Source organism: Pundamilia nyererei, unplaced genomic scaffold, assembly GCF_000239375.1.
Source record: "Pundamilia nyererei isolate P.nyererei 1_Seehausen unplaced genomic scaffold, PunNye1.0 scaffold00057, whole genome shotgun sequence".
In the NCBI taxonomy this organism is placed as follows: Eukaryota; Metazoa; Chordata; class Actinopteri; order Cichliformes; family Cichlidae; genus Pundamilia; species Pundamilia nyererei.
In genome coordinates, this window is record NW_005187458.1 from 2,214,408 (window position 1) to 2,230,875 (window position 16,468).

General features: G+C 39.6%; 2 protein-coding genes across 5 annotated transcripts in view; one reads left to right on the top strand and one right to left on the bottom strand.

Moving 5' to 3' along the window:
• Positions 1–9,641, top strand: part of lrrc40 (leucine rich repeat containing 40) — an 11,762-nt gene extending 2,121 nt beyond the window's left edge. The window contains exons 3-15 of one of the 2 annotated variants that reach the window (XM_005734256.1): positions 437–510; positions 1,990–2,119; positions 2,279–2,402; positions 4,868–5,007; positions 5,217–5,389; positions 5,676–5,766; positions 6,066–6,111; positions 6,320–6,422; positions 7,241–7,348; positions 7,476–7,586; positions 7,966–8,043; positions 8,765–8,950; positions 9,295–9,641. In XM_005734256.1, coding sequence (XP_005734313.1) covers positions 437–510; positions 1,990–2,119; positions 2,279–2,402; positions 4,868–5,007; positions 5,217–5,389; positions 5,676–5,766; positions 6,066–6,111; positions 6,320–6,422; positions 7,241–7,348; positions 7,476–7,586; positions 7,966–8,043; positions 8,765–8,950; positions 9,295–9,400 — 1,470 coding nt within the window. In that variant the 3' untranslated portion in view covers positions 9,401–9,641. The other variant, XM_013911137.1, reaches the window with a different exon arrangement.
• A 1,304-nt stretch (positions 9,642–10,945) lies between these two features.
• ptmaa (prothymosin alpha a) overlaps positions 10,946–16,468 on the bottom strand; it is a 10,982-nt gene continuing 5,459 nt past the window's right edge. For 2 of the 3 annotated variants that reach the window (XM_013911176.1, XM_013911175.1), the window contains 5 exons: positions 16,402–16,468; positions 13,696–13,764; positions 13,516–13,597; positions 12,007–12,086; positions 10,946–11,509 (listed from right to left, as the gene is read on the bottom strand). In XM_013911176.1, the coding sequence (XP_013766630.1) occupies positions 11,471–11,509; positions 12,007–12,086; positions 13,516–13,597; positions 13,696–13,764; positions 16,402–16,468 (337 nt within the window). In that variant the 3' untranslated portion in view covers positions 10,946–11,470. The remainder of the gene's footprint in view (positions 11,510–12,006; positions 12,087–13,515; positions 13,598–13,695; positions 13,765–16,401) is intronic. The other variant, XM_013911177.1, reaches the window with a different exon arrangement.

A 16,468-nucleotide genomic window follows, 5' to 3' on the forward strand; every position in this document is an offset into this window, starting at 1 on the left:
GTAAAACTATGTTGAACAAAAGCTGATTAGAATTTGACATGGAATCATTTTTAATCTAAAAATGTTTCCAACATATATTTCTGTTTTTAAATGGTACATGGACTGATTCTTATGTAGCGCTTTTCTACTCTCCCAGAGCACTCAAAGCACTCTATACAACATGCCACATTCACCCAATCACACCAATGCTCACAAGCACTGTCTCTATACTTAGTGCTTTCTAACTACTTGTGATACAGTGTCTGAAAGCTACCAGCAAAGATCAAAACTGTTTTATTGTACCAGGCTGTAAACGGGACTGTATGGGCAATTGTCTCAGAATTTAAAACTAGCCTCAAGTGCTGATTAGAGGAAATGCAGTTTCTGTTTTCACCTGTGAAAATTATGACTTGAAATCCAGCTAATAAACAAAAAATGTCAACTTTTGTTTTGGCAGCTACATGACAACCAGTTGAGTAGTTTACCCAGTGCTTTGGGAGAACTGCAGAATCTTCAACAGCTGCGACTCAGGTACACACACACACACACACACACACTCACACACACCATAAGTCCATAATCCTAATGGAAAAGAGAAATCTGAAAAAGTTTGTGCACACTCATAATACTCCAATAAAATATCTTATGTTACAATACTGTGCAACAGCCACCCCAGTTTGTTTACATTTTGCCAGGAAAATAGATGTAGCGGTTTTATTGAAATGTGCAGATACACATGGAAATACAGTATGTAAGGAGTAATGTGTTTGAAAGTCAGTATGTGGTATGACCACCTTTTATTTTACAGCCCAGCCTGAACTCTGGTACTCAACCACAGTCTGGACTATGGTTCAGTGGGTTAGCGCAAAAGCAATCTCCCTGTAGAGTGTGTTTGTGGCTGGAGGCCGTGTACAGACTGTGCAGTATACCCGGTCTGCTGGCCAGTCTTGTGTCCACCGGAACCACAGAGGGAGTTTGTAATCGGTTCTGTTAGTTTGTCCACAGTCCAGTTTCCAAGATGTCAGCTTCAAATTCTCTGTGATGGTCGATAACAGCTCAAGCTCATTTAGTTTTGATGAAAATCAGGTTTGGTTGCACCAAATATGAAAATCAGTAAAAACTTTCATTACCCACAATTAGTTATGTATTGTTTTCAAACTTCACAGTAGCAGACTAGGCCTTGGGTAACATGAATACTTAGGTTGGCTAAGGCGAACTAAAAAACATTTAAAGAAACCATATCAAGTCATATGTCGTGTCAAAGTGCAGGAAAGAGCTGTACACTTTATTTTTTCAAGATGTCACAAAAGATCTAAAACTCTCAAGTTTGTACAGCTTATGGAAGCCAAAGATTTCAGCCACGTCTGCTTCAATCATATGGATAAAGCTAAAACACACCATTTTATGATGTAATCCTTCAAGGTCAAAGGTCAAAGTCACACGAGTTAAGAAAAAGCTTTAGTTTCTGTTTGATCAACTCCAAACTTCAAAACAATATATTAGTCATTGGAGAACAAAACCTAGTTTTCTTTGTTTGAGCTCTTTAATGTTTAGTTCAACTCTTCATCATCATACGTACAACAGTACAAAAGAGAGACGAGCAAAACAGAAAATGAAGACTAAATACAGAATTTGCTGGAGCTATCAGTCATTTTAGTAATAGAGTGTCCTATTGATTATTCCACCAGTTCACTGCATAAGAAATACTTGTGCCTTATTAATGAGCAATAATAAATATTCAAAAGAGAAGACACTGCAGGTCTTTCATAAATGAGGTCTTCATTGATTTCTATTTTAGAAATTGCAGTACTTTAATAATTTAAGTGCATTAAACAGCTGTCAAAAAACAAATGATGTATTTACATGCATTTAAGTGTGCAAGTGAAAGAGAGGGCTTGTGTCTGCAGTCCTTTAAGAAGCATGCGGTGGCTGCAGTGAAGAAAAGTGGGAATATCATTCTTAAGTTGGCAATAACTAGTGATCTGTTGTGTTTTTGTTCTGTGTGGCCAGTCATAATCAGTTAGACTCTCTGCCAGTTGAGATGTGTACTCTAAAGAACCTCCGTAGCCTCACACTGCAGCAGAATCTGCTGGAGAACCTGCCAGAGGATCTGGGACAGCTCGCGAACCTCACAGAGCTGGTAACTAATGCATAATGCATGCACTCTAGTGTGTCTTCCTCTCTCTGCTGTATTGGAAATGCATTGATAATCCATTTATTTCCCAATTAAAACAAAGTGGAATGAAAGACTGAAATGGAATGATGGTCAATTTCTGTCCATCCTGTTGAACGATTAAAGGACGCGTCCAGCAACCAGCTGAAGAGCCTGCCCTCCAGTTTCGGGTGTCTCGTCAGTTTACAGAAAGTGAACCTGTGTCACAACCAGCTTAGCGGGCTCCCAGACAGCCTAGCCCGGCTCACAAGTAAGAGTTGCAGAAGTGCTTACAAATAAGTTGTGAACGAGAAAGCGTTTGTTCCGGCGTAACAAATTATTCCATCCATTTATTTTCTTCAAAAGCAGCTCGCAGGTTGGCGACCACACTAGGGCTGCCACAAACGATTATTTTGATAGTCGACTAGTCACCGATTATTTTTGCGATTAGTCGACTAATCAGATCATCATCCATTGGACGTACAGCTTATTGCACCAGCAGCATCTGGTCTTATATAACTATCATTAGCTTACAGCTTGAAGTGTTTGTGCTAACTAAAAATAAAGACAAGATGGTAATTTATTAATTTTTAATGAAATTTGCAGATTGTTTCGGTGAAGTTTAATAAACTCCTTGCTTTCTAAAATATAACAGGACACCGGAGTATATTCTCCAGCGTCTCACACTTCTGATAATCAGCTGTCTGCTTGACAGTTTTAGCTGTGCAAAAACTATAACTTTAATCTCAGCCAAACCGATTTACTCAGGAACAAATAAAATACTAAAGAAAGCCAAACAATAAAATTTTTAAGTTATCTAAGTGACTTATATATATGTTTAACCTGACTAGCGAAAGACGGCGGTGGGTTTGAAAACGATTTGCCAGGAGTCCGGTGTTCTCACGGCTCTAGTTAGCCTTGCCCCCGCCTAGCTAACGAGCTAGTGGGTAACAGACGTCTCCGAAAACGTCGGAGCGCTTTTGAAAATATGTGGTGTCTTGATAAACTGAGCAGATATTTGAGGTTTACACAGCTACATTCTCGCCTGAAAATATGTTAAACGTTTATTTTGTGACCCAGAAAGAATAATAAGAGTAAAGTTAAAACTAACTAGCTGCCGCCATTGTTGACAACTGCGCTGGGCTGCGCTATGAATTCTGGGACACAGCTTCTTCTTCTTCGGGGTTTAACGGCAGCTGGCATCCTTGTACATGCAGTGCTGCCATCTTCTGTTTCAGTCCGTTATTACACTCTTAAATCCTACTACTCATTCCTGCGTCCTTTGTGATCTTACAAAGCTTCAAACGATGCGTCGACTATTAAATTAGTCGTCGACGATTTTAATAGTCGACATAATCGTGACTAGTCGACTAATCGTGGCAGCCCTAGACCACACCGAATAGATGTTTGCAATAATGCAATAATATAGATTTGACATAAAATATGCACTAAAGTATAAACATCTATGTATGCATATGACCACAGCCTTATAATTAATAGTCTGATAGACATCAAGATGACCAGAAACAGACGAGGATCAGGAGAAAAAACAGCCACCGGTGACAAATGTATTTGTGGTTTGAGGAGAAACGGTAGAGAACTGGGCAGGTGTTTTGTTTAGTGAAGGACCATAGCTATTGTTAGCTAATGTTGTTTTATTGAATAATAACATAACTCTGTGCATATTCAGATATAACAGAATTGATTTTGTTTACTGTTGGAGAATTGGTGCTTATCTAAAAGATGAGGATCAGCTGCTGTGCTGGAGCCTACCCCAGCTGTCTTAGGGCGAGAGGCAGGGTACACCCTGGACAGGTCGCCAGTCTGTCGCAGGCACAACCATTAGCGCTCACATTCACTCCCGCATTCCCACCTATGGGCAATTTAGTGTTTCCAATTAACCCATCCCCACAAACTATTAACTATTATAGCAACTCGTTTAAAGTTAATATTAAAAGCGTATATGTACAGGACAGTTTGCGTTTTTCATTTAGCTGAATTTAGCTGATATTTGCTCCCACCGGCGCTCATATTAGAAAGTACAAGCAAGTGACTAGAGGGAGTGTGACAGAGATAATGTTTGATGCTCACATTCACAACTATGGCAGACTTCGATGTTCAGATCAGTTGCATTAAAAGAAACAGCAACAATAGTTCATGCAGAGCCTTTTGTTTTTTAATTTTCATTGTCCTCCTGAAAAATAAACGACGGCATCTATGCCGATTTTTGTGGTCGTGCCGGGTGGATTTTGAATGAATATCCAGCAAAGCTGCAACAGCATCATGGCTCCTCCTCTTGTTTCCTTCTTGTAAATTCACTGGCATTTTATTTGTTTGTTTGGGGTTCTTTTACCCCTCAGGTAGAACAATGGTGCAGTAATCAGCACGGACACCTTATAGCAAGGTTCTGTGTTTAAATCTTTGTATTTATTTCTGGATAACACAATAGTGTCATTTTATGTCTGCCATAATGTTCCACACAACAGAAAATATTAATATAAGACAAACTCGTGAATGAATAGGTCACAGTAGTACAGCTTGAGCTTTATTTTGGGCAGCTCTCTCTGTATTTTTATGTTTGCTACAAGCTGGCCAATAATTCCCCAAGATGTGGGTGGAGGGACAACAAGTTATTTCTTTGACATACACTAAGGCCCTGTAATAAGATGGGCATGTCAGCAGCTGAAAGTTGTGTTACTTTTTCTGGCTTTTTTGAACTCTGGTTTAATTTGGCAGATGTTAAGCTGCTGGACTGCAGTGACAATCAGCTGACTGAGATTCCTGAAAGCCTATCGGAGATGCTCGCTCTGGAGCAGCTTTACCTTAGACATAACAAGCTCCGCTTCCTCCCAAAGCTCCCCGCACCTGCACTCAAGGTATTAACAGCAAAATGATGTTCCAGGAATTAAAACTCCTTTGTGGTGTGAGTGAAGCTGACGGTATTAGAGCAATGACCAAATCGCTCTGCGCTCTGTATTGTGTCTGAGACATGCTTCTGTGCATCCATTACTCTGGCAGTGCAGAAAGATGTAACTGTGTGTGTGCGTGTGTGCGTGTGTGTGTGTCTGTGTGTGTGTGTGTGTAGGAGTTATATGTGGGGAACAACCAAATTGAGCAGTTGCAGACGGAGCAGCTATCCTGCCTGACAGCCATCTCTCTTCTGGAACTCAGAAACAACAAGATCAAAATAGTCCCTGAAGAGATCACTTTACTGAGTACGCTAACGCGCCTTGACCTCACCAACAATGACATTACCAGGTAAGCTTTCAGTATGATGACACACTGCTCAGTAAACCTTTTATACCTGCAAGCAGCCAGGATGCGACTGAATTCAGCTGGAAGGAAATATAATCACTGCTCTACACTGAGAGCAGCTGCATCAAGTTTCTAGTGCCATTAGTCTGAATTAATGCCTAATTTGTATTTTATTCTCGTTTTCTTTATTTCAAGTATTTCTTGATGTTATATCTGAAAAGTGTCCACCTTTTCAGAGTAAATCCTAGCAGGTAGATTTTCATACAAATAATATTTTGTGTCCTGTCAGCCTTCCAGCGTCACTCAGCCTGCTGCCCAATCTGAACGTGCTGCTGTTGGAGGGAAACCCTCTGCGAGGAATCAGGAGAGACATCCTCTCTGTAGGTGACACATGAGGACTCAAATACAGAGTATGCATGGTAAAACAGAGGAAAGGAAGAGAGAAAGGAAACGTGGCAGCTGAATATGTAAAAACACTGAAATCTACATTTACAAGATTATATGGAGAAGTTGTAATACAACGTGAATTCCAGAAAAGTTGGAATGTTCTTTAAATTTAAAAACTAAAAGACTTTTAAATCACATTAAATATTATTATCTTTGAGTAATTCATTATCTGCAGTACATAATATCAAGAAAATATTCAGAGAATCTGGAGAAACGTTGTCTTTTCTTACAGAAAGGAACCAGTGAGCTTCTGAAGTATTTGAGAGGAAGAGTTAAAGGTAAAGTGGTTTTTTGCCCTACCTGTATATGTAATGGGATACTAACTAGTAGTTATGCTATATAAATGAAGGTGCTAACACCTTACTAAAACCTTAATAATGCTTAGTAGTGTGATGGTATTGCTATCAATGCTTTAGTTCTTCTTGTCCTGGGTGCAAATCTACAGATTCTGCTGTCCTTACATGATCTTTTGTCTGTTTTTTGTAGAGGAGCCTGACAAAACAGATGGAGGAGATACAGCTATGATGTTACCCAGCCAGGCCAGGGTCAATGTGCATGACATTAAAACTCTCAAGCTGTTGGCATACAGGTTAGTTATATAGACTGGTTTCTGCATTTCCACAGGAATGTGCATGTACTCCGTCAGGGAATCAGAAAACTATACTCACCAGGCTCTTTGTGCTGGTTTTTGTCTTTGCTTTGTGCTGTTGGATTTGTCTTCATACCTAAATACTAAGAGAAAGCTCATATGTGTCTTCATCCGGATAGGGGTTTGTGTTGGTGTGTGGGACTTTAGCCTCAGGCTTATAGTGTTAAATGGTGATTACAGGTCATTTTATGGAGAAACACAAAAGTAATGTAACGAGTAGTTACATTACTTTACATTACTAGGTTTATATCTGGGACTCTCCACCATTTGACCTTAGAACTGAAGAAGCGTCTCGGATGAGAGGTGAAACGTCTTCAAGCAACTTAAAGAAGTCCAGATGCTTTTCTTTGCAAGCTCCTTAGACTGTAACGAGTAGCGTAACAAATGACTGACTCGTGGGAGTAATTAAGTAACGTACGCCATTACTTTTAATCTTCTGTGTAATAATTACTGTTTTGGAGTAATGACCCAACACTGATCCCAACAAAGAGGAGAAATACCCCCAACATGCACAAACATTTGACCACATCATGCAATGAATTTGCAGAATGTAAAGTCTGTGATATGCAGTTTAGTTATGGTGGTAGCTCACAAAGTAGAGCCAATAGCAATCGATGCGAGAATGAATAGTTAATCAAGTGGACAAGGGATCGAGACAATGGAATTGCTAAATTCTTATCAATTCCCATGCCTAATAATTATTGGTTATTACAGTATATTTACGCTAAATACTCCAATGTGAATGTGTTTGTGACCAGTGACAAGCAAGCAGGGAGTATCCCAGAGGAGCTGTTTGATGGTGCAGCTGGTCAGAGCATTGCCACAGTTAACTTCAGCAAAAACCAGCTGACTTCAGTTCCTCCCAGGTACACGCACACTCCCTCGCTCTCTTTCTTTCACACACAGAGCATCACTGTGTGACAGACGGTAAAGCCCCAACAAAAAGCCATTTTAATGCAGATGATTGCAGGCTAATCACACTTCTGTCTGCAGGCTGGTGGAATTCCAATCTTCGCTGTCAGAAGTCAATCTGGGTTTCAATAGACTGATCAGCTGTTCACCTGACATCTGCAAGTTACTCCAGCTTACACACATCGATCTCCGGTACGCAGACACAGCCGACACTCGGATATGGACAGAATCTATTTCAGGAAGCTCCCATTTATTATATAATATGCAAATTTTGAGTCCAAAGTACAGAAAGGACAGAAATCCACCGCATCATTCATGTGTGTTTGTGTGTTCTTTTGCTTTTGTTTTATTTTTGCCTTTCCAAATCAGACACCACATCATTGCAAACCACTGCCAAAATTTTAGCTCTGGAGTCTCCCGTCCTGTCCTGTTTAAATTAAGCTATAATCTGACATTACATAATAATGGGTGTTGTTTTTAGTACTAGTCAGTAAGATGTATGAAACCTCTGAAAAGGGAAGGGTCAGGTGTTAATATTTTATGCTGTATTTGTTTCTTTCGTTTGTTTTAGGAATAATCAGCTGAGTGATTTACCGTCTGAAATGCAGAACTTAACTAAACTACGTTCCATTATCCTCGTTTACAACAGGTAACTTAACTCCACATTGCAGCCCCATCATCCAGCATTTTTCAACACACCCCGCACACACATACGCAGCTGCTCGAGGGAGCAGCCACAGCAGTCCCAGCGCCTTACTTGGATTCCTCCTTGATGTCTGATCAGCTCTGAGGCGATCCTGACATGGCTTGCACATTACTCCATAAAGCACTTCAGTGCTGTTAGCTTGTAATGTTGTGTGTTGTGATGTTCCATATACAGCTTGTGATCCATTGCAAGACCTTCCCTTGACTGACCTTTCTGAGCACCACATCTAAGCACTAAATAAAGAAGAGTGTGCAGGATGGAAAGATGGAACTCAGTGGGATGTGATCTAAACCTCTGCCCTTAGCAGCTTAGCATGAAGCATCCACTGTTGTCTTACTCGATCTGATTCCACAAGGGATGTCAGCTGACATGTTGATTCCTGCCTACAGTATGTTGTACAGTTTGGACCTCAGAATATGATGCTGTGCATTGAAAATGAAGTTAATCACAGACCAAACAATGATCCTCTGCTCTCATGAAACTAATAAGAAAAATGTTATCGTCATGGTCTTAGCTACAAATCGCTTCACGTTGTTGTCACGGAGTACAGCCTCCTCGCTTTGTGGCTCATAAACCGTAGGTAATGGAGCACATGTACAGTGGTTCAGTAAGTTGGCCTGTCTGACCTGTGTTTGTGTACTCGGTGTATTTCTGTTGCTCACAGGTTCAAATCCTTCCCTGACGTCCTGTATGAGACCCTTTCTCTGGAGACTATATTGCTTGCTAATAACCAGGTGTGTGAGGTGGATCCTAGTCGCCTGATGAAATTGACTCATCTGTCAACACTAGATCTGGCAAACAATGACCTGCTCAACATCCCTCCTGAACTGGGCCTGTGTACCAGCCTCAGGTAAGGACCTTACTCATTATTTATTTTATTTTTTTAAGTGAGATCACTTTATCCTGCTGGATAAAACAGATGCTGACAACGTTTATCATTGAGGACAGAATTTGAAGTTATAAATGACAATATATGCTTCTGTCAGCATGTCACAAAATGCTAAATGGCAATAATATCGTGCCATGAGTGAAGTATCGTGATAATATCATATCATGGGCTGTCTGCTGATTCCCACCTCTATACCATAAGTGCATCTACTTAAAATCGCAGCCGAGTTTGGAAACTGTGTAAATTCCTGTAAGATGTACAATAAATTCCTCACGAAATGAGTTGAATTTGGTGTTGTTCCTCAGGTGTCTGAGTCTGGAGGGAAATCCTTTCCGCACACCCAGAGCAGCAATTGTGGCCAAAGGAACAGATGCACTGATGGAGTATCTGCGCAGCCGCATACCAACGTGATTTGTGACCATGTTTGGAGGAGAGCACCACCACCGTGATCAAGACGTTTAAATGCAATCTTTTTTTACATTTTTTCACACATCTATGAAAAATGGTGCAGACTGCTTTTTGAAGATGTTAAGGGTAATAAAATAAAACCATTGATCTGTTTTTCTTTTTTCCATGGATGCGAGTCAGAATAGGATTTATATTGTTCGCTATTCTGCAGGCAGCACTTCTCCAAATAAAGTTGTTTGGCTAATTGTGACTGGTGTGACTTTCGTAACATATTAAGTACAGCCCACTAAAAGTATGAAAACTAAAAAGTGCTGTTTATCTGAGCTCTGCATAGAGTTTATAGAACGTCTATACACACTACAGTCCATTTGAAAGGTTTTAGGTCCACTTTTCGGTCATGTTGTCAGATCAGTTCTTTTTCCCTCATTAATCACAGTTACATAACAGAAAACACCTTTCAGTGTAAATTCATTTATAAAAACATAGCTGATATGTCCAATATAGTCATTTTTACCCTTCAGCTGTAAAAGACTGATAGGTATTGTTGTCACCCTGCCAGGACCGCGTGTAATGTTGACATCCAAGTTTATGAACACAATAACTTGAGAAAGACTTTCGATTGATTCCATAGAGACCTTGGTCAAGGTTAGAAGCCAAGTGTTCTGAAAATCTTGTGAATATGATAAGAAGGTGGTCAGAATTTTGAAAATGATAAGATAGGTTTGTCTACTAGGAGGCTGACAACACTGTCGAGAAAGGTGGGACAGAGAGAGATCAAGTCCCCCTGACATCACATCTGATTGGGGGTAAAAGGTCTTAACATCCAGCCTCATGTTTAAAATGATCATAGTGCTAAAACAGAGCTTCTAGTAAATCATTGATTTTGATGGTCTGAGAGCAGAGAGTCTCTATGGGGATGCGGTTTGTGGAGGATGACAGAAAACGAGAATCTGCAGAGAGGTGTGTAAGACTGCAACTCTACTTCCTGGTCCCAGCTCTGGATAGTCATGTTTTTGGGAATTTGATACATTTGTTCAGATTTCTAGGAATGAGAGCTGCGCCATCCATAGTGGGATAGATTCCATCTCCCCAGCCACCTCCTCCAAGATTTGGGGGGACACCAAGATGTTCTCAGACCAGCCAAGTGCTCTGGGTCTTCAACCAGGGAAGCATCCTTGTCAGATATCCTGAACACCTCAACTGGTTTGTTTCAGTGTGGAGGAGCAGCAGCTCTACTTTGAGGCTCAGCCACCCTTCTTCTGCAGGACCATTGGGGTCATGTGTTGGTCAGCAGTGAAGGATGGATGTCCTGGAGGTGTGTTTCCTGACTTTTGAGGCTAGCTACTCTGATATTTTTTTAAATGCTCAGCAGCCTGGCTTATTAATAAATTACCAAAATAATAACACTTAATATACCAGCTTTCATGTCATGAGCACAACCAGAAGGAGTGTTTTGCGACTTCCTGGTTGTCCAAACTTCTTTTTTAATTAAAGAAGAATCAGTCCAAATCTAAAAACAAAATCAAATGAATTTATTATTCAACCAAATTGCACAGACATTTAAAAAAAATGATAATCTGGCCATGACAGACACACAGATAGAGACACATGGACAAGAGAAACTACGACTTTGGAATCTCATAGTAACTACCACTAATATATCCCCAGCACTGGGGGAAGAGCCGAGTTATTTTAACACTCCCATGCAACTACAGGTCAACACACAACTTCTAGCATCCTATACGTCTTAGAAAAACAGAAAAAAGGTAGTTGCAGTACGTGTGTGTGTGTGTGTGCGCTGTTGGAATGACAGGCTGGTTGTTGGTCGAGACCGAGTATGGATGGTTGATGTTGAACGTGGATCTAAAAGTCTTCAGAGCACCACTGTATACCCACTTTTGCAAAATGGCCAAACTCCTTACAATATTTACAAAAATATAAAATGTAAATAAAAATACAAACAAATTTTCTTTTTAAACACATTTTTGTTACGAAAGGAGGACTGAGGTGTAGAAGGTTTGCTGGCTGTCTTTCAACAGTGTCGTCCTCCGTGCAGAGTGGGCGCTGCAGACACTACTGATCTGTCTTCTGCTTCTTGCTTTCAACCTCATCCTGAAAACCGAGAAGATCGAGGTTAGAGGTGATGCTGCACAAAAATACAACACCGCTATTGATGTTTTGTTATCCCCCTTTTCACAAGTAAAAATGAATGTTTGCCAGCAGGTTAACAAAACATATTTCAAAGACCTGCACTGAACTTTTCTATCCCTCACTAAAAAACGTTTCAGGTAAAGATAACATCCATCCAGATACGTGTTAAACAGGACATTGTTTTATGTTTTTATTATCATTATTATTATTATAATTATTATTTAAAGGAATCTTAGATAACTGTTGGATTATGCACTGTAAATCTGTAGGGTTTTTATAATTTGAAACTATACAGAAAACTGAGCTAAAGTTTCAAATATATGATATTTTGAATATCAAATCTGGGTTCAGGATAAATAACACTGAAGCCCTTCAGTGTGACTGATCTGCTGTAACCCTAACTGTTCTTGCTGTTTTTAGCATAAAAAGCTGCTCCTGTAAGCTGGACACATCCTCACATCGTCGTCATCATCGTCATCAGCTGCTCTCTTCCCCCTCGGTCCATCAATGTCATCTTCTTCATCGTCCTCCTCGTCACCTGAATACAAAAAGATAAAGCTAGTTAGAATGAAACAGTAGAACAAATCGAGGCTTCAGTTCAGTGTTCTTCACCCCACCTGGATCACACTGTGACTGCTGTGACTTCTAAACAGATGTCTTGTCAAACTCTATCAATAAATAATGCAGACAAGTTTCTATCTACTTACATGAATAATTGGTCTTATGTGTAGTTATCCATCGTGTGTATGATTCATAATTTGGATATGTAGCAAACCCTTGACCTTCTCTCAATAAGCTTCACGATGTAGTCACCTGAAATGGTTTTCACCTCACAGCTGTGCCTTGTCAGGATTCATTTGTGGAATTTCTTGCCTCCTTAATGGGGTTGGGACCATCAGTTGTGTTGTGCAGAAGTTAGCTTGCTACACAGCTGAGAGCCCTATTTGACTACTTCATATTATGGCATGAACCAATCCGCTAAGTACAGAGAAACAACAGTCCATCGTTGCTTTAAGAACTAAAGGTCAGTCAATCTGGAAAATTGCTAAAACTTTGAATCTGTCCCCAAGTGCAGCCGTAAAACTATCAAGCACTATGACTAAACTGGCTTCCATGAGAACCTCCCCAGGAAAGGAAGACCAAGAGTCACCTCTGCTGCTGAGGGTATATATTTCTGAGTCACCAGCCTCAGAAATTGCAAGCACCTCATATTAGAGCCCAGATAGAGAGACTGCAGGTATCAGGCCTTTATGGCCAAATAGCTGCTACAAAACCACCACTCAGGAAAAGCAACAAGCAGAAGAGATCTGTATGGGCCAAAAACAAGAAGGAATGGCCATTACACCAGTGGAAATCTCTGCTTTGGTCTGATGAGTCCAAATTTGAGATCTTTGGTTCCAACCATCGTGTCTTTGTGTGACACAGAAAAGGTTGAATCCTCACCCTATCTCTCTTAGAGATAGGGTGAGGATCTGTGATCTCATTCTTTTGGTCACTACAGCTTGTGACTGTGGGTGAGGGTAGGGACGTGGTTGACCAGTAAATTACAGACCCAATATCTGATTTACAAACATGAGGACTGAAAATTTCCAGTTTATCAAACACCGCTGAGCAGTCCTTACCTTTAAATCTAACCTTTCCTCTTTCATATCTTTCTCCATCTCGGAGTGAAGTTAGCTCTCTTTCTTTTCTCTCCCTGTGTAATACAGCAGCTGAACCTTTAGCTAGCAACACACTGTGGGACAAGCTGCACACAAGCATCTGTGTTTGCTGATGTTTGTTGAGCTCAAAAACATTCAAAAATGTTGGGAGGTGTTACAAAAATCCAAACTCCTAAAATGACCCCAACAGTAAAAACAACGCCACGTCTGCTTTTTCCTCTCACCTCTGCATTATATTGATTGACATGTTCTGTTGTTGTTCTGTTTCATCACCTCTTTGCTCAGCATGACATAAAAAAAACCTACCTTCTCTATCCTCCTCCTCTTCGTCGCCCACATCCTCCTCATCCTCCTCTACCTCATTGTCTTCCTCACCATTTTCCTTTTCCTGACACGGTGAGACAGATTTATGTTGGTCACCAGTAACACACAAGGACTATCCACGTCCTAAAAGGTGCGAGAGGCGTTAACAGGAGCTGTTCTTACATTTTTGCCATTGGCAGCAGAGTCTTCTCCATTCTCTGTCTCTTCAGTCTGTTTCTTCTCCTTCAGCTCCTGAAACAAAACATATTCTCAGACATGCTGGCCCAATTTTATGAATGCAGGAAGAGCACATGATTAAACGAGATGACCTAATGACCAAGTGTGATCTCAGCATAACTCACTTTATGGTTTCAGAAAATTTTTTAGGAAAGATTATTTAGTTTAGAAAGAGAAAATTGAGCAAAAATGAGAAAAAGGTAAATTGCATTGTTTTAAAGTTTAACTAAATACGACATCTGTCAAAAAACTAATGTAGTTTTTTAAAGAAAACATTTTCTTAAATGCAAAAATAGATAAATGATCTAAAGTACTGTAATGTCAAATGATATAAGGTATACATGCAACATAATACATAAAATAAAACTGCCTCTTACGTTAACAGTGGGAAAAGGTTCTGACAGTGTTGCATCTGCTGGATGACATAGATTAGGTATGTGTTTATGAGTATGTGACTTTGTGCAGGTGTGTGTCTGCATGTTTACATGTGCAAAATGATTGAGTGAGTTTGTGTCTTTAAGCCTTTAAAGGAGCATGTGGTAGCAGCGGTGAAGAAAAGTGAGCATATGCACATTCTGAAGATTTTGTCCTGCTGAACACAAACGTTATGATGCTGCACATGTTAATAATTAATGTCAGTAATCATTTGGTGCAACGTAACAGCCCCAGGCCAGTGGCTCATGATCCACAACATTTTTATTAGTCTGTGGTGAAAACAAGCTTTTCATTTTATATTTTTAAATATTAAAACAATTTCATTAACACAATATTTTATAATATTTCACTTTAAATCTGAAAAATAATGTTACAAAAGCTTCAAATAAATACTGTCTAGTTCACCTCATGGCCCCCTTTAGACTCAGGTGTTGCAGTTGCAGCCTAATCTAAACGTGGTATCAGACTAAGTGAACAGTTCATCTGCATATTTTAATGTAGCCGTACGTCTGTAGCTTAACTGTAGATTTGTTGCTGTGTAGAACAAAGAGCCGTGGATGGAGCAGCTACAGGGTTTGCTTTTCTTTACATTGGAGTTTGTTGATCAGGTTCTTTGATGACGGGCTCCTGCCAGCTTTACCCACTGAAGGTTTTAATGGTCATTACAGCTAGAAAAAAGTTTTCACTCCAGCTGAGCTCAATGTGTCGTCTCCTCTTTGCCCTTTGTAGTGCACAGTGTAGACAGACGTCAAGCCAACGTTAACATGTGACATTATCATCACTGCTTCTGTTGTGTTACCAGGCTTTCTGTTGAAACACTGGGCTCTGCGTGGGCTTTATGTTGTCGTACTTTTTACTCACATGCATGCTTCTAAATACGTTTCTATTGCAGGTCTATTTTTTGTTACAAATGTGGGCGAGCGTTACAGTACGGAGGAGTATTTTTGTTTTCTTTTGTTTCTTTTAAACAAAATGTGCAGATTACAGTTGTTTACAGGCTAGCTTCCACAGCTCCTATACCCTCTACAAAATGTCTTGTGTGGTTGAGTTAGTGAAACAAATTGATCGACCATCTTGTGACACAACCTACATCCTCTGTATTGCACATGGTGTAACCATCGATATCCTTGCACCTGTCCACTGCAGCCACTTCTTTTTTACAAATCTGTCCAACTCTTCCCTGACCAGATGCAGCTTTCTGCACCATCTTTTCAACATTGGAGTGGATAGACTGTAAAATCTAATTAGTTCACAAAACTTAAAAATTCAATCAAATATGCAAACTTGTTGCCTAAAAAAAAAAAAAGAAAAAAAGAAAGAAAAACATACAAAAAGCTTATTTAAAATAACCAAGTTAGGGCAACTTATTAATTATGAGTACATTGGTCATAATTAGTTCTTACAGAGTTTTAAAAAAAAATGCAAGCTCGTTGCCTCAAAAAAGAAATAAGCGTACTTAAGATCACCAACTTAGGACAGCTTCTTCATTGTGAGTACACAGCACTAAGAATATCTTGGATTGGATTTTCTGAACAATAGTAAATGTTTGGTCAATGACAAACATTTCAAGATCAATTATATTTAAAAAAAAAAAAACTTCTGAAAAAAAGAATTGTGGTAAGTTACTATTTTTAATTTGTCTACATACAAACTGAATGCAACTAAAATCACATTGCTTTTTATATTCCTTGAGTTTAAGAGATTTCTAGTTCAACAACACTCAGATATAAACACTGTAAGAATAATTAAAAACACTTCTCGTAATGTAGTTAAAATCAGCCCAACTTTTATTTTCAAACGCAAAAAAGTATATCAGCCAACATACTGGACACTGTTCTGCTGAACAACAAGCAAGTATACTGCCGCTATAGTAGCCTGTGTTATTGAATTTTATTTTAAATATTACCAAATGTAAATTTCATATTTATTTGTTACACAATTTAAAGCTTTAATAACCGTATAATGAAACAAAGTCCTAGTTTCAATTTCTGTCTATCTATCTAATGTTCAGTGTAGTCTGTAGCTCTAACACCACATTTGTTTTGCATTTAAACACACAAGCTTGTAATACTTTAAGGATGTGAAGGTCCTGGCATTACTTTCAAAATGACTGTCATAGATTTAGGTGATTCAAATATAAGTGCCTGAAGAAAGTCTTTAACATTGTCCCAACATCCCCGTACAGTGGCAGTGGATGTGGGTTGGAGATCCAATGACCTTGAAGATGCAGGTGACCATCTTCACTGACCACACCATCTGTGACGGAGGACTCATCTCTCCTTGC